Genomic DNA, 18,081 nt, shown 5'->3' with positions numbered 1-18,081 from the left:
CATTTTGGAATTTATTTATGTTGGTTGTGTGACGCAAAATATTGAAGATATTGAAGAGTCTTTATTTTGTGTGCAACCTTTTACTTATTTTGTGTGTGTGCATGCGTGTAGGCTGGCGGTTCGGCGCCGTGTATGGAAAGTCTGGAGTGTTCCCCAGCGAGTTCATCCGTCCTGTGGCTGCTCCGGACTTCTTGGTCCTGCCTCCTGAACGCGTGGAGCCCCGAGACCGGCAGGGACGAGTCGCTGCCTCTGCTGCTGTTGCCGTTGCGATGGGCTCAGCTGTAGCTGCTCATGAGCTCGACCTCTCTACCGAGGTCCTAACTGCATTTTTTTACTCTTTTTTTCTGCTTTTTCAAGCTTCCCACTGTCAGAATAATAGGTTAAAGGCTAGTGTAACCTACAGAGCTCAACATGAATAGCACCCTTACATTATGGTATTAGCCAGTGTTTATACAGCATACATTGGAATGCTTTGGTTAGCAGAAATGGAAATATTTTTTAGATAATTACACTGTTGGTGCTCCCAGTAAGTGGCACTCTTGCTTTTGCTCTTCATGCTGTGGATTTGTGTGTGTCTCAGGTAGTGAATGAGATCTATGGAGACAGCCTGGGTGTCGAACTGGATGACCTGCCTCTGCACAGCGGCCAGTACCACATGGTTGAGTTTGCCAAGAAGTACTTCAGAGAAGCACAGAGGAACAGGAGGTCAGACACACACATGTGCAGTGTCAAAAACAAAAAAGAGTTAGAAGGGTTCAGTGTAAAGCTAAAATTTGCACTTACAGTGATAAATAAATAACCAAGAGTTGATTGTCTGCTTTTCCCCACAGTGATCAGAAAGCGAAAAAGGGGAAGGAGCCCAGGGACCCTGCTGACATGGTCAAATTCTCCAAGGTAATTCAAATCACAATCATGTCTCTGTGTTCAAATATGTAGGATATGTTTCTCTGTGCCTGTGCACAGACATCTAAAATGTTTTTCTTGCCATCGTGTTCTGGTTTAACATCTTGTTTCTCTTTCTAGTCTCCAATCCAGGAGTCACTGATTGACTTCTCAGACAGTGGGATGAACCGAGTGGCTGCTGACATCTTCTTAGGTGAGAGCAGAGTGTGGAAACGAAAAGAAACATAGGAGGTTGAAGCAGAAGATAGCAGCATAAAATACGCATATATTTCGTGTTTCTTTGTGTTTATTTTTAGTTTATTTTTAGTATAAAAGCATTAATGTGCTTTAAACAAAATACATCCGAAAAGATGTGGTCCAGCTCCTTCTGTTTCTTTTGCCCAGCTATAATGAAGTTTATGGGAGACTTCCCAATGAAAGGCCAGACCGAGCAGGACCTGGTCACCACTATATTAAAGGTATGCTTACATCAGCAAATTGTCTATCCATCGTAATACTAAGACGAGGTCTGTGTGTGTGATTTTATGTTTTTCTTCATGCATGTGCTTAAATAAATCTAGTTAAGTGGTGACCATGGCCTGATGAAGGATGAAGCCTACTGCCAAGTGATGAAACAAGTTACTGTCAACACCAGCTCCAAACCGTAAGGCTTCCAGCACTCGCTTGTTCTTAAAGAGCGGTGACATGATCGTGGAGAGGCTTTAACCTGTGGCTGTGTGCGCGCTTCTCTGTGTGCAGGGACAGCTGTCAGAGAGGATGGCGGCTGATGTATATTCTCACATCTTTCCATCGCTGCTCTGATGTTATGAAGCCGTTTCTGTTGACGTTTCTCCAGGATGCATGTGCCAGCCCTGGTTTGCAATACCAAGGTGGGCATCGTGTTCATCGGTCCATCTCTTTTGATCTTCACTGGTCTAAAGTGTTTACTAGCTGCTCTTCCAATTGACAGGTATTGCCAAGGCATGCGAGCAGAATCTGAGGAGGACTTTTCAGTATGGCGGGCGTGTGCAGTATCCCAACAACATGGAACTCAAAGCAATGATGGTTAGTTTGTAAATAAGCTACACAGTGTTCCTTTGTGGCTTGAAATATGTCAAAATTGTAGGAATTGCTAACATTTATTGACTGAAAGTGTCAACAGGTGTTTAAAAATACGGAAAAACAATTGGGATAGTCCTGTATAGTCTCCTTTATCAGGTAGATCAGGGCGTGCTAATTAATCTACAGCGATATCTTTCATACTGTGGTGTCTGTCTGTCATGTTCAGATGTGACTTTGCTACATGACTTCTCAGTAACAGCTGTGGATAGCAGTGTGTGACGTTTCCCTCTGATTTGTTGTCTGTGTACAGGCCGGGCGTAGCTCCAAGAGACAGCTGTTCCTGCTCCCAGGTGGCATCGAAAGGCACTTAAAAATCAAGACATGCTCTGTGAGTGGAAAACACACACACACACACACAGAATGGCTGCAGTCTCTAAATGTAAAACACAGATGCCGAATTTGTAGCCTGTAGTGGCAGATTTGCTTTTTCCTTATCAGGTTGCTTTGGATGTAATCGAGGAGCTTTGCTTTGAGATGGGACTCCAAAGAATGGAGGCACTGGATGAACATGCCGTCTTTCTGGTCACACACAAGGGTAACAAGGATCTCTTGTTTTAGTGGAGCTCTAAAAGGCTAACATTTCCTTTTGCCGAGTAAGATATTGTGACACGTTTTGGATAATGGATGGTTACTAAAGTGTCTTTCTGTGTAGGTCAGAATGTACGTCCCCTGAACAAGCGAGAGTACATCCTGGACATCGCTACAGAGGCCGAGCCTGTGGATGCCAACTACAGTCTTTGGTTCAGAAGGGTTATATGGAGTCTAGCTCTCAAACTTGACAATGAACTCTATGTCACCATGCACTATAACCAGGTATAAATCTCATTTCACAGAGTTGTAGATTGAAGCAGTCCTGAAATTTTAGCACACGTGCTAAATATATGTCACATCCTAATATTTCATTGGATAGCTGACCCTTTTTTTTTTTGTGGCCACATACGTCATCACCACCTGATGAGGGTTTTTTTTTTGTGGTCGGGCGGTGTGCATAGAAGTACATCTTGTTTCGTCTTCTCATCAGTTGATATTTGTCATAGAAACAAGACGGACTAATGCACATTGTGCATCTCTTTTGAAGGTGTTGCCAGACTACCTGAAAGCCTTGCTGAGTGTGGTTCCTCAGGGTAAGCCCAGTGAACAGCATCTGCAGCAGATTACCAGGCTGGCTGCCCTACAGCATCGTGCCAAAGACACCATCTACCTCCCCACCCTGTAAATATATCCATTTGTTGTTGGAAACCTTTTGCATGCTAATGTACCAACTCACACTAGCATATCAATTACTTTTGGGCAAGTTACTAGTGATACAAGGGACAAATTAAAGGTAGGTTTATGTTGATTTTTTGTCACCCATCATATCTAATCATATCTATGCAATCAACATGTGACTGAAGTGCAGACTTTTAGCTTTAATTCGAACGGTTTAATGAAAGTGTTCCATTCACTTTTTAGGAATTAAATTGATTCAAAGTGATTTAAATTAAAGTTATTTAAAGAAACCAGTGATTGAGACTTTTAGTAGCTTAATTTTTTCCAAACAGTAAGACATGGCTGACTTACAGAAGAGCACATTTTGCCCAGATATCCCTTTTCTACTATTTCTGATATTGTGGCTATATCATAAAGGGCTGAGAAGGTTGCTGCTGCATCCAGGGACTAAGTTAGTTACCTAAGGGTTTTATATAACAACGCTCTTTAAAATGTAGTAAGACAATTATAGTAGACCCAGGGCTGAACCTTGGGGAAACCTACAGATTGGAGAAGCAGTGGTAGAAGAGAATGTACGGTATCCCTGAGAGGTCAAACGTACTGCAACGTAAAAGAACACAAATAGAAAAATGTTCCAAAAGCACACAAAACACAATGAAAATTCATCAGGTTAGACCATTACATGGTATGTTGAACAACTAATATAAAACATTCATCTACAGTGTTATATGTATCATCCAATTACACCTTTACTTCCTCACAACAGCTACAAATCCTCAGGTTCTGTGTCTCAGTCTAATCCTTTGGATGTCTGTTTCTCTCATTTCCACAGCTGTTCTGTAAGATTTTCTGCTAAAAAAACACTTCTGTTGTGTTTTGGGAGCTTTTTTTCCCCCAACTTCCACTGTGCTATTTATCTTTTTATTTTTTATTTTTGCTTTAAATCTGTTGTGTGTTTCTTTTTTAATTCCATTGTGTATTTTTGTGTTTTTTTATGTGCTTTTGTAGCATTTTTGTATTTTTCTGGCCTTTTCTTATGCTGCAGTCTTTGTGACCTCTCAGGGCCACCATACTCTGCTTTGCACATTGTCGACTTGCACAGAAAAATACACCTAACATGCACATGTATAATTTGATCTGCTGTCTCTCAATTACACCTTGTTCACTCTTTGTGTGTGCGTGTGTGTTAGCCGTGAGGTGCAGGAGTGTATCCCTCCACAGTTCTACAGCAAACAGGGTTCACAGCAGTGGCTGAACATGACAACACAACACATGCAGCAGGTCCAGCCCTTAAACCCACACCAGGCCCGTGCGCAGTTCCTTGGTAAGACAACAGTTCTTTGTGAGTGTGAAAGATACTCACAATTTGGCCATTTAACTTTTACATATGTCCTATAATATTAATAACTTTTGTATTGTTAATAGCAAAGCCCATTGCATATCCTGTCACAATTCTAATAGGATAAACATCTGAAACGTCTGGTAAAAAAAAAAAAAAAAAAGGCTTATTCTGATCCCAAATAGCAGTTCTAAGTTGATATGAGTGCAGCAAGGTGTCTTCTTAGAGCATTTTTGTTGGACCAGTGGGAAAGAAAATGTTCAAAAGCACGCTGATTTGTCACGACATTTTCTGTAAACATCTTTACCTCGCAATTTGAATGCGGCAGCTTATCAGAAGTGAGCTTTGGTGTGTTTTTGCCCAGGTCTGGTCAGTGCCTTCCCCATGTTTGGCTCCTCCTTCTTCTACATCCAGAGTTCTGGCTCTTCCTCCGTCCACGCCCCATGCATCCTGGCTGTTAATCTGAACGGGCTCCATTTTCTTAACAAGGACACACATGTGAGTCAAACAAGCATTTTACCCTTTTACTGATCTATTGTGATTTAAAAATACAAAAAAGGCAGGAATTTTATTATATTTAAACAAAGCTTTTGGCTCCCTCTCTTGGTTATGGTGTTTACTGGCTCTCCCATCCATCATTTTTTAATAAAATCTAAATTACAAATAAGAAAAAATCTGTGCAAGAGAAAATATAACCTTTAAAACTTGAGATATTTAATTTTATATTTTATGTCTGTGTGTCCCCTTAATGTCTATTTATATGCACATTGGTGTGTTTGTGTGTGATTAGGAGACTATGGTGCGTTTTCCTCTGAAGGAGATTCAATCAACTCGCACTCAGAGGCCAACATCTGGCTCCAGTTACCCATATGTGGAGATCATGATAGGAGACTTGCTTAACCAGCGTGTCACACAGCTGCAGCTGGAGCAGGTGGGTGTATAAGACATAGATGGAAGATTTAGATGTGTGTGTGTAACAGTGTCTGTATTTACAGTGACACATTTCTGCAATCAACATGTGACTGAGGTGCAGACTTTAAGCTTTAATTCAAAGTGTTTAATGAAAGTGTTGCATCAACTTTTAAGGAATTAAAGTGAATTTTATACGCAGTACCCCATTTGCGAAAATCTTTCGCAGTCAACGACAGCTTGAAGTCTACAACCCAGGGTCATCACCAAATGCTTAGTTTTCTCTCTTGAGATGCTCCCCCAGGCTTTTACTCCAACCACATTCAGTTGCTGCTTATTTGTGGGTCTCTGCCTTCAGTTTTGCATTTGAAAACTGAAGAGCATGCTTTATTGGTTTCAGAAAGATATCCCATTTCTTTGCCTTGAGAAACTTTTGGGTTGCTTTTGCAGTGAATGTGTTATAATCTGCAGTTTGAATCTGCATCAATCTGAAAGTCTGGACTTCAATCAAATATTGATTAATTTAAAATTCACTCTGATGGTGTACACAAGCAAAATTACAAAAGGAAAAAGTGTCCACAAACTTTTGCCCCTTTCGCCCCTAACTGTACCACTGTGCGGTCTATATTCACTCTTCATCTTAAGTCCAGTGTTGTTTCTTTAAGGGTCTATATGATGTTTTCCAGGGCCTGGAGCTGTGCCGAGTCATCGCCATGCACGTGGAGAACATGCTGTCAGTCAGAGAGAAGAGACTCACATTGCCACCAAGTGAAATCACCCTGCTATAGCACAAACACAAGGATGACATATACATAGAAATCACAGTTTATGCCTTAAAAATGTACTCTACCTCTATTCGTAAGACAGGTTATTTTTGTATGTAAAGGCACTGTTATGTAAGTTGATAACTTGTTTATTGTGATGATTTTGAAAAAGTGCTTTTCCATTATGGCCATGAAAATTGTATTTTTTCTTAATTGATCAGCTGTTTTCTTAATGAATGATTTGGCACATAAAATGTCATTCATGTCAGTCACATTCTAGTTTTAGGAGAAACTTGAATGAATGCCTTAATCTTTAATGTTTATAGTTTTACATAATCATCCAGAAATGTTTAAGATCTTGTCCAATATAACTATAAGGGTTAATGTCTCCTTGTTTTCATGCCCCCTCTTTAGAAGAATAGCATGATTTGCTTTGTTCTTGGGACAACATTAATTTAGTGTAACGGTGGCGCCACTTTATTGCTGTATAACAAACAAACCCTTATAACCTCATCTTGGTTTTGACATTAATGGAAACTTTTGGTTTGATAGGATAAATAACTTTTTCTGACACATCTCTTATTCTCTGCTTTGCCAAGGGGCAAAGTCTTTTTGGCACATAAGCTTTGAGGCCACATCACTAAGAGTTTGCACTAACTTAAATATTTTATTTTTACAATTAATTTTTTTTGCAAATAGCAGTTTTACATAACTATTGCATGTGAATAATAAATTAAAGCTTTAGTATAACAGTAGTGGTGTGTGAGTACTTTCTTATTTTTTAGCAAATACACAGCAATGTATATGAGTTATGTAGCACTTACATAGAATTATATAAAGTACCAATGGATAATTACCAAGGTGATAAGTAATTTGGGCTAGTATCAGAAGACTGAGAACGACTCTTAGAGCTCTGGTACACGAATGGCAGAGAAACCAGACAAACACAGTTGTGTGGCTTTAAAAGTACTTTACTGACGTTAAGCCTTGTAAAATAAATTTGTAAACAACACAGTATTTCAATAGGTTTTAACAGAATGTCAAGTATAAAAAAAATTCCCCCAAAGTAGCAAAAAAATAGAATAAAATAAAATTGTGCACAAATAAAAGAATTAGTCTTTTTTAAGTCCAAATGATACCGGTGGGGCCCATGACAAACGGGTGTATGGCAATAGAATTTGTCCGACAAGGAGTGTGTGTGATTGTCTGTCCTACCGTACTACTTGTACAGTAGAGGATTGTAGTCGTGTGAGTGTGCGTGTATATGTATATCGTCTCCTAGGATCTTGGGTTGGCTCGCCATCCAATGAACACTGGAACACTCTGGGTTCTGGAATCGCTGACCTGGTCTTTGGATTCGTCCCATATAAAAACCTGACCTATAAACAATGGCCAAATATATGTCACGTCCCCTTTAAGGATAACTCTCACAAATTAAACTACAGTAGTGTCACAGTGCAGTAACAACTATTCAGATCAGCTATCATCAATTCAATCATCAATCAATTCAATTCAGTCATGTTGTACAACATTAAAATATCAAGTTTCAAAGTTCAAAGTGTCAATATCCAAAATTTCACAGTATCAAGGTTCAATTATTTGTAACCTGCAGTAACATTAAAGATTATCTACAAGGTTTTAAACATTCAGGAATTATAGTCACCATATAATTCATTTTCATTGTAAACATTAATTACATCCATCAAAATACTCACTGTACATATATATATATATATATATACATACACATATATATATATATATATATATATATATATAAATAATCACAAATAAATAAGTATATTACCCCTTTTAAGAAATGGAATAATATGCAAATGCTTATCAGAAATTGAACAAAGTGCAAAAAATTAATCACAATAACATGTAAACACAAGGACTCAAATAGGAGTATTAAATAGACGTGCTTAATCCTACTTGTACCATAGGCCTACTAGTACAAGCGGAAATACACTAAAAATTACCTCCAAGTATTCAATACTGAGTATAGTAAAACAACTGATTGACATCAAAAATTAAACAGGAAGCAGGATAAAGTCTGCTTACAATTATCTCTCATAAAGTTATTTTTAGCTGCTTTAACCATTTACAGCTTTTCACATGTTAATAACTTAGATTATTAACTAACTAGCATAACAACAGTGCGTTTCAGAGACATCCAACAACTGTACCCACACTCCGCACATCACGTGTCTGATTAGCCACATTTAGCTTACCGCCGTCGAGTGGATGCTCAGCGTTACGTGAAGCCACAGCTCAGTAAACCTTCCGGTTTCGCTCTGCCCTTGACGACAACAAGTGCAAAACCATAATTTGTGAAAAAATATCAGTTTAGATGGTATTTTTTTTTTTTAACTCGTTAGATGTTAATTTCTCCAGCTTACCGATAACAAAGTTTTAGTCCGTCTGCTCTGTTTGGCTGTAGAAGCAAGAGACTGAAAACTTGGGAGCTGGTACTAAGGAGGGACAAGAGCTGCCCAGGGCTTCACCGATTGGCTGACATGCGAGGAGTGGAGTAAAACAATAGGCTCTCATCAGAGCTCATCAACCCTCTGAGAAAACTTAACCCTTGTTTGACCAGAGCATATCATATATAATCTGCGTCCCTTCTATGTTTAAATAAATATTTTGATCTTGTTTCTCTTTTATTAACAGGGACAGTAAGAACAGAACAATGAACATTAAATGTTTTAATTTTTCTTCTCTTTTGTTTGAGATGATTTTAGGAACTGGGTTACACCCTCCCCTCTTGAATTCATGCAAGTCCCTTTGCATGTCCACTGCGAACTGCATCATCTAAGAACAATAATTCAGCTTTAGCATTTAAAGAGTCAATGAAAGCTGTGGTTAAACCCTGAAATAATGATTTGACCACAGTGACAAGGGGATTTCCCAATTCGGCATAGTCTAGCCTTTTTGGTGGCTGGCGACTTCTTTCAGATCGTCGGACAGGAATTTCTTTGCTTGTTTGCTCATCTCTCTCTTTGTTTACTGTTTCCCTGTCAAATATCAAGTCCTCTCCTTCCTCATCACTCCCTAACATGTCTGAGAGAAGTAGGATTTGTTCATCCCTCATGTCAGGGCGATCCGTAGAAGGTAAGTCTTTTTCCTTTTCAGATTCGTCGTTTCCAGGTAAGTCTCTTTCCTTTTCAGATTCGTCATTTCCAGGTAAGTCTTTTTCCTTTTCAGATTCGTCGTTTCCAGGTAAGTCTCTTTCCTTTTCAGATTCGTCATTTCCAGGTAAGTCTTTTTCCTTTTCAGATTCGTCATTTCCAGGTAAGTCTCTTTCCGTTTCAGGTAAGTCTTCCTCATACGAGGCTTCTCCATAACTTGCGATCTGATTGTCATAATGTTGGTTATGGTCAGCATGACTGGCTGGAACAACATCGGATATGGTGTCTGTACAAGCTGAAGTATTACCAGCCAACTTGTCTTGATCTGCAATCACATCATCCCGACCAAGACTTGATTTATGAGTCAGCAGAACATCTCGCTTGACAATGTACACCGAGTCATTTGGCACTGATCTATCTGCAAACCAGTGGACTGAAACAATATCATCCTCATCCGAGGGGTGATCTGCTCTTTCCTTGTCTTTGTGAGTGGTCTGTCGCGTTCTGGGTCTTTTCTTTGGTTCTGGTTGTTCAGGTTTCACTTCCTTGGCTGCAGAGAGGAACCCACAAGGGAGTAAGAGGTCTCTGTGTAGGGTGCGTATGGGGCCATTCCCGCCCTCTGGTTTAACGGTGTAGACGGGGAGGTCTCCAGCTCGTTTTACCACCACATAGACGGTCTGCTCCCATTTATCGGCGAGTTTGTGTTTTCCTCGAATGCGTATGTTCCTTACCAGCACTCGGTCCCCGATTTCCAAGGTAGATGTGGTCACATGTTTGTCAAATCTGGTTTTGTTCCTTTCGGCTACCTTTGCAGCACTCCGTGTAGCTATTCTATAGCTCTCCTCAAGATGGGATTTGAGGTCCTTAACATATTGGGAGTGTGACTTGTTTTGTTGTTCTCTCACAGGTAAACCGAAAGCCAAATCGACAGGCAACCGTGGCTGACGCCCAAACATCAGCTCATACGGTGTGAATCCAGTTACCTCGTTCTTGGTACAGTTGTACGCATGAACTAAAGGCTTTACAAAATCCTTCCAATGTGACTTGTCTTTGTTCTCCAGAGTTCCAAGCATACTTAAGAGTGTTCGGTTAAAACGCTCCACCGGGTTGCCCCTGGGATGGTACGGCGTAGTCCGAATCTTCTGTATGCCTGCTACTTCACACAGCCCCTTGATCAGCTGAGACTCAAAATCAGGCCCTTGATCGCTGTGTAATTTTTCAGGAATGCCATAGTGTACTATGAAATGGTCCCACAGACACTTTGCAACAGTCCGAGCTTTTTGGTTCGATGTTGGGATAGCGACTGCATATTTAGTAAAATGATCTGTGATGACAAGAACATCTTTCACATTACTGCTGTCTGGTTCAATGGATAGGAAATCCATGCAGACTAACTCGAGGGGTCTTGTCGTCATGATATTCACCAAAGGTGCAGCCTTCTCAGGTAACGTTTTCCTGCGTACACACCTGTGGCAGGTCTTTATCTTTTTCTCCACATCTGAGGACATTCTCGGCCAGTAGAACCTGGCTCTGACCAGATCGAGTGTGCGCTCTATTCCCATATGACCCATGTTGTCATGTAGGCTTGTCAACACAGACTCTCGCAGGTCTTCAGGTAAGACCAACTGGTAATGTTTATTATTGCCTTCTCTTCGTGTTCTGTAGAGAATGTCATTGCACAGCTCAAACCTATTCAACTCTCTCAGCAACAGGACTATGTCTGGAAGTTCTTTCCTCAATGTGGGAGGGGGTTTCTCCCCACTCTCCATCTGAGTAATAACATGTCTGATGCACCGATCAGATCTCTGGCTGTCTCTGAGATCTGCCTGTGAGAGTTTGGGAATGGTGTCTAGGCCTCCCAACGTCTCTTCCTGCTCAAAGCTGTCAGGTACAGCATCTCCAGAAATGGCAAGACTTTCGACAAGGGATATACCTGCATCATCACCCAAAGCTTCAGAGGTGGTTGAATGATAAACAAACTGTCTCTCACAGATAGCATGAACAACATCCTGATCGACTGAGTCAATATGGTCAGGATCTGACAGATGTTGTTTTGCGAACTGGCATATCCGGTCTCTCTCTTTTTGAGATGTAAGGTCATCAGGTAGCTTGCCATGAGGACGACGTGAGAGTCCATCGGCATCTCCATTTTGTTTTCCAGAACGATACTGGAGTCGGAAATTGAAGGTAGAGAGGGCCGCCAACCACCTGTAGCTGGTTGCATCGAGTTTTGCTGAGGTGAGGATGTAGGTCAGAGGGTTTGAGTCTGTGACAACGGTGAACTGATTGCCATAGAGGTAGTCACTCAGCTTCTCTGTTACAGCCCACTTTAAAGCCAAAAACTCGAGCTTATGTGCTGGATAGCGGGACTCACTACTTGACAAACCTCTACTTGCGTAGGCGATAACCCGCAGCTGTCCCTCCTGCTCCTGGTATAAGGCTGCTCCAAGGCCCGTAGTGCTCGCATCTGTATGAAGGATGTAAGGCAGCTTTGGGTCAGCAAAGGCCAGGACTGGAGGCGACGTTAGCTTGTCAATGATAGCCTCAAATGCTTTCTGGCATGCAGGGGTCCACCGTTCGTAAAACGGCTCTTTTGGATCATGATACTGATTACTCCTCCCTTTTGATTTGCAATGTTTCCTCAGTGGTGGATAACCGGACGTTAGATCGTTCAGCGGTTTAACAATACTTGAGTAGCCTTTAACAAACCGTCTGTAATACCCACAAAACCCAAGGAAGGATCTCAGCTCCTTGAGGTTCTGAGGGACTGGCCAAGTTTTAAGTGTGGCCGTCTTTTCTGGGTCAGTTTCCACCCCGTGCTGAGAAACAACATGCCCCAAGTACCGAACTGAGGACTGGAAGAACTTGCACTTTTCGGGAGACAGCTTTAACCCATACTCCTTTAAGCGTTCCAGGACTTTCATGAGTCTGGCTTCATGCTCCTCAAGGGTTTTCGAGAAAACTATGAGATCATCCAGGAAAACAACAACTTCCTTGAGATTTATGTCTCCCATGCATCTCTCCATAAGCCTCTGAAAAGTACTTGGCGCGTTTGTCACTCCCTGTGGCATACGGTTGAACTCCCAGAAACCTAGTGGACAGACAAAGGCAGTCTTGGGCTTATCACTCTCTGCAACTTCGATCTGATAATAGCCAGACTTAAGATCGAGTGTACTGAACCACTTGGAACCTGAAAGTGCGGTGAAGGTGTCATCCAGTCTTGGGAGGGCGTATGCGTCTTTCACTGTTTGTAAGTTTAACTTACGGTAGTCAACACACAGACGTACCTGACCGTTCTTCTTCCTGACCACAACAATTGGCGAGGAGAATGGGGACTCGCTCTCGCGAATTACTCCAGTTGCGAGAAGCTCTTGCAGATGCTTTCGAACAGCCTCTATGTCGTGCGGGTGAATCGGTCGGGCTCTGTGTTTGAATGGTGTCTCATCTGATAGCTTAATGTGGTGTTTGACCTTGTCCGTCCTTCCAAAATCCAGATCAGTCTGGGCGAAGACCTCTGGCATACTGCTCAGCTTTTGAGTAATGCGGTCTTTCCAGTCAGAAGGGATAGGAGAGTCGGCAAAGTCAAATGTCACACTAGAGGTCTTGGATGGTTCACACTCTGATGGCTCACTCACAATGTGTTTGTGAGACAGGACAGTCTGTATTGCACTGAGTTCTGCAATCACGCTCTTAGCTGGGATAGTAATGTCATGCTCTGACTCATTGGAAACTACTACAGGTAGTTTGCACGACTGGTTGCTCGGCAAGTCAAGGAGACAGGTTTGTACTAAAAGCCCCCCAGGCAGGGAAGATACTGAAGGATATTCCAACAAGGCAGATCTCTCAGTGTAAAATTCCTTGATTGATACTGTCCCCTCAAGAACGACTGTTTTCCCAGCTGGGACGATCACTTCATCCTTTCCACGCATCCTCACTAATCCAACGTTTTCATCTGAACATTGCTTTTGCCGCAACTCCAGTACTTTGAGTACGGTTCTGTACCCATGAGGAATGGGTTGGTAGCCCTCTGGGTTTGCCTCTGTGTACATTTCATACACTACATCAAGAGTGTTTGTTCCAATCAATACACAAGACTTGGTTAATGTCCCGGTGTCTGGGACTACTAGAGCTAGCGTTTTGACTTCTAGTTCAGCACCAAGAAAGTCTTTAGAAAAGGTGATTCCAATCTCAACATAACCCAGGTAAGGTACAAGCTGCCCATTGGCCCCTTCAACTTCCAGAAGGTCATGTAGTGGCTCTATCTGTTGCTCAGACAAATACTGGTCATAGTAGGACTTGGTGACAGTGGTCACTTGAGAACCCGTGTCAAGGAGACAACTGCACACCTTACCTTTGATCGTGACTTGACCTGTACTCTTTGTGCCTATGAGCCTCTTAGGTAGTCTGAAAGGTTGTTCTCCAACATGGGATTGCCTCAAAGTGGCCTGTGCTCCTGGTTTAGCTTGACTTCCAGATTTAGCGGGACGATGTTGACCTGCTTCAGTCCCAGTTTGCCCCACAACTGAGACTGCGTCTAAAAATCCTGGTCAGCAGATGGAGTGTTTTGCATCTCCCAAATGCGACGCTTCTCTCTCAATTGCTTCCTCTTATCAGCGACAAGAGTGGGGTCTGGGTCATTACTGCAACTTGCTGAGATGTGGCCATCCTGACCACACTTGAAGCAGTACCATGGTCTTGGCTGGGTGCTCTGCCGCAAGTTGGCAGGCTTCGCACTTGTGACCTTGATGCTAGGTGTTGCCATAGCCATCTCACGTAAATCACACTCAGCCCTGTCCTTAGGCTTCGAGCTTTTCTTCTGTTTCTTTGCCATCAAATTAGTAAGCTGACTCTGTAGGGATGCAACTTGCTTCCTCAGATCTGTCAACGGGTCAGAATCAGATTGAGTCACTGTCTGTAGCTCACTACAGGTGCAAGTCTTTTGACAGTGTGCCACAACCCGCTGTCGGGTTGAACCAAGGTGTTTCTTCATCCGTGTGGCTTTAGCTGCCAGTCTATCTTCTTCTGTTCGGAGCATTAATAGAAGTTCTGAGAATGTTGGAGGTTGGCTTTTCTTGTTTTCAAGATTAAGATCTGAGAGCAAGGTGTGGTCCCAACATCCACGACAAAACTGCTTGAGAATGTGTTTATCGGCATCCTCAGCAGAGACTCCTCCCCTCTTCAGAGTGAGGTTCAATGCGCCCTGAAGACGGCAGAGGTATGCAGAGGCCTTTTCACCAGGATCCTGAAGAGTGTTCATGAATTGAGCGAAAAGCTCCTCTCCATCTTCCACTGTTCCAAAAGCTGCATCCAACAACTGAAGGTAAGTTTCAGGTGTAGCTTCTGGGCTCAGTCTGTTGACAATGTCAGCTGCAGGGGACAACAAGCTCTCAAAGATCTTTCTAGATTTTTGAAGTTCAGACATGGCAGGGTCTTTCCTGAGAAGTTCAACATGTGAACGCCATGTGTCATAATCCGTCTCACCGCTGGGTCTGGGGATCCTGCCAGAGAATGAGCGGAGTCTCATTGGAGAATATGAATGTGCAATCAAGTCATCTTTCTTCACGATGTGTTCCACAATGACTTTCTGAATTTCAGGTGGGTTGAAACTGTTTGCCGCACTAAATGGGCTCTTTTTGAAATCAACAGGTAGGTGCGGCTCCGTACCACCTTGAATCAATCCTACCTGTGGTAGATCTTCAGACAACTGCTGGCGTGCAATCTCAGACGTTTCAAGAGAGGGGTGAAGCTGGTTCTCCCTGTTTGGATCATCAACTTGCATGGAGGAGAGCATACATTCATCGTCGGTCTCTGAACTCCCAATGATTTCACTGATCTCTGTCATCATCGACTTCAGTACCTCTTCAAAACTTTTGCCACTCAGTTTTGCCACCTGCTTTATTTCATCTAAGTAGGATTTGGTAGCACTGCCTCCCACCTTGGCAGTGTAAACACTGGAGAGAGCTCTTACATGGTATTTTACAGCGGGCTTCCCTTCAACTTCATATGTGTATGGCAAAAGATCAGTTAAGGCATCAATGGAATTACCACTTCGGTACTCAACGATCAGGTTTTTGAAAAATTCTGAGTTTGGATCTACAACTGGGACGGCTCTAAAGGTACCATACTGCTTCAAAAAGTCAAGAATCTCTTCATCATCCGATGAATTGAGTATACCACTAACAATTACTGCATTGGGGACTTTGATACCTGAGCTCAATACAAAATCCATCTTGTGGCAATAGCAAAAGATGTTTCAATGACAATACACACTTTAAGGAGGTTTCACTGCTGATATTCATGCACCAAAGAGCTCCTGGCTGGCTCGCCACTTTTGTAGCACTTACATAGAATTATATAAAGTACCAATGGATAATTACCAAGGTGATAAGTAATTTGGGCTAGTATCAGAAGACTGAGAACGACTCTTAGAGCTCTGGTACACGAATGGCAGAGAAACCAGACAAACACAGTTGTGTGGCTTTAAAAGTACTTTACTGACGTTAAGCCTTGTAAAATAAATTTGTAAACAACACAGTATTTCAATAGGTTTTAACAGAATGTCAAGTATAAAAAAAATTCCCCCAAAGTAGCAAAAAAATAGAATAAAATAAAATTGTGCACAAATAAAAGAATTAGTCTTTTTTAAGTCCAAATGATACCGGTGGGGCCCATGACAAACGGGTGTATGGCAATAGAATTTGTCCGACAAGGAGTGTGTGTGATTGTCTGTCCTACCGTACTACTTGTACAGTAGAGGATTGTAGTCGTGTGAGTGTGCGTGTATATGTATATCGTCTCCTAGGATCTTGGGTTGGCTCGCCATCCAATGAACACTGGAACACTCTGGGTTCTGGAATCGCTGACCTGGTCTTTGGATTCGTCCCATATAAAAACCTGACCTATAAACAATGGCCAAATATATGTCACGTCCCCTTTAAGGATAACTCTCACAAATTAAACTACAGTAGTGTCACAGTGCAGTAACAACTATTCAGATCAGCTATCATCAATTCAATCATCAATCAATTCAATTCAGTCATGTTGTACAACATTAAAATATCAAGTTTCAAAGTTCAAAGTGTCAATATCCAAAATTTCACAGTATCAAGGTTCAATTATTTGTAACCTGCAGTAACATTAAAGATTATCTACAAGGTTTTAAACATTCAGGAATTATAGTCACCATATAATTCATTTTCATTGTAAACATTAATTACATCCATCAAAATACTCACTGTACATATATATATATATATATATACATACACATATATATATATATATATATATATATATAAATAATCACAAATAAATAAGTATATTACCCCTTTTAAGAAATGGAATAATATGCAAATGCTTATCAGAAATTGAACAAAGTGCAAATAATCAATCTCAATAACATGTAAACACAAGGACTCAAATAGGAGTATTAAATAGACGTGCTTAATCCTACTTGTACCATAGGCCTACTAGTACAAGCGGAAATACACTAAAAATTACCTCCAAGTATTCAATACTGAGTATAGTAAAACAACTGATTGACATCAAAAATTAAACAGGAAGCAGGATAAAGTCTGCTTACAATTATCTCTCATAAAGTTATTTTTAGCTGCTTTAACCATTTACAGCTTTTCACATGTTAATAACTTAGATTATTAACTAACTAGCATAACAACAGTGCGTTTCAGAGACATCCAACAACTGTACCCACACTCCGCACATCACGTGTCTGATTAGCCACATTTAGCTTACCGCCGTCGAGTGGATGCTCAGCGTTACGTGAAGCCACAGCTCAGTAAACCTTCCGGTTTCGCTCTGCCCTTGACGACAACAAGTGCAAAACCATAATTTGTGAAAAAATATCAGTTTAGATGGTATTTTTTTTTTTTAACTCGTTAGATGTTAATTTCTCCAGCTTACCGATAACAAAGTTTTAGTCCGTCTGCTCTGTTTGGCTGTAGAAGCAAGAGACTGAAAACTTGGGAGCTGGTACTAAGGAGGGACAAGAGCTGCCCAGGGCTTCACCGATTGGCTGACATGCGAGGAGTGGAGTAAAACAATAGGCTCTCATCAGAGCTCATCAACCCTCTGAGAAAACTTAACCCTTGTTTGACCAGAGCATATCATATATAATCTGCGTCCCTTCTATGTTTAAATAAATATTTTGATCTTGTTTCTCTTTTATTAACAGGGACAGTAAGAACAGAACAATGAACATTAAATGTTTTAATTTTTCTTCTCTTTTGTTTGAGATGATTTTAGGAACTGGGTTACAGTTAGGTGGAATTAAAGAGTATGGAAAATCATTGGTGAATACAATACTACTAAAAGAAAACAACTAGTAAAATATAATTAAAATAAAATATATGCTAAATATAACCTTCAATTAATGGTCAGAGTTACCATTCTTTTCATGTTTTTCTTCCTAAACAGGACGTATAATCATGTTTGAAGTAGTCCTTCAAACATGATTGAATCTGTCTGCTTCCATTATTTATCTTAAACCCAGTTTTTGACATCTTAAAAAAACAAATTTGCAATAGTTAAGGTAAAATATTTACATTTTCTCCACAGTTTCGAGTGAGAAAAGTTAGCCGTTATTGGCTATTTAATCTCTGGCCGTTCCATTTTGTTTAAAGGAACTCCCAGTTGCCGCAGTGTACAAACTGAAGCAGCTGGGACATACCGCCGGTGTACCCTGTGCTACAAACCGAGCATCCGTCTC

The 18,081-nt window shown here is 41.2% G+C and overlaps 1 protein-coding gene and 1 long non-coding RNA gene across 3 annotated transcripts in view; one reads left to right on the top strand and one right to left on the bottom strand.

Annotated features, from left to right (window-relative positions):
- myo15aa (myosin XVAa) overlaps positions 1 to 6,970 on the top strand; it is a 46,428-nt gene extending 39,458 nt beyond the window's left edge. The window contains exons 49-64 of the mRNA XM_087839663.1: positions 112 to 314; positions 581 to 705; positions 831 to 894; positions 1,024 to 1,096; positions 1,288 to 1,361; positions 1,464 to 1,546; positions 1,642 to 1,772; positions 1,853 to 1,947; positions 2,255 to 2,332; positions 2,443 to 2,539; positions 2,657 to 2,817; positions 3,083 to 3,216; positions 4,404 to 4,537; positions 4,917 to 5,050; positions 5,343 to 5,483; positions 6,148 to 6,970. Coding sequence (XP_087695789.1) covers positions 112 to 314; positions 581 to 705; positions 831 to 894; positions 1,024 to 1,096; positions 1,288 to 1,361; positions 1,464 to 1,546; positions 1,642 to 1,772; positions 1,853 to 1,947; positions 2,255 to 2,332; positions 2,443 to 2,539; positions 2,657 to 2,817; positions 3,083 to 3,216; positions 4,404 to 4,537; positions 4,917 to 5,050; positions 5,343 to 5,483; positions 6,148 to 6,249 — 1,829 coding nt within the window. The 3' untranslated portion in view covers positions 6,250 to 6,970. The remainder of the gene's footprint in view (positions 1 to 111; positions 315 to 580; positions 706 to 830; positions 895 to 1,023; positions 1,097 to 1,287; positions 1,362 to 1,463; positions 1,547 to 1,641; positions 1,773 to 1,852; positions 1,948 to 2,254; positions 2,333 to 2,442; positions 2,540 to 2,656; positions 2,818 to 3,082; positions 3,217 to 4,403; positions 4,538 to 4,916; positions 5,051 to 5,342; positions 5,484 to 6,147) is intronic.
- Positions 1,194 to 17,976, bottom strand: LOC148102904 (uncharacterized). 2 transcript variants are annotated; one of them, XR_015718976.1, is made up of 4 exons: positions 17,918 to 17,976; positions 6,046 to 6,243; positions 4,860 to 5,032; positions 1,194 to 2,310 (listed from the first exon to the last, which is right to left on the bottom strand). It is a non-coding gene; the product is annotated as an uncharacterized LOC148102904 (long non-coding RNA). The 2 variants fall into 2 exon arrangements; XR_015718975.1 differs by having other exon boundaries at positions 6,073 to 6,243.
- Between the last annotated feature and the right edge of the window lie 105 nt (positions 17,977 to 18,081).

The sequence above is a fragment of the Neolamprologus brichardi genome, chromosome 4 (genome assembly GCF_056152115.1).
Source record: "Neolamprologus brichardi isolate AB-2024 chromosome 4, ASM5615211v1, whole genome shotgun sequence".
Taxonomy (NCBI): domain Eukaryota; kingdom Metazoa; phylum Chordata; class Actinopteri; order Cichliformes; family Cichlidae; genus Neolamprologus; species Neolamprologus brichardi.
Note: the sequence above shows the minus strand (reverse complement) of the source record. Positions and strands in the feature narration are given on the sequence as shown.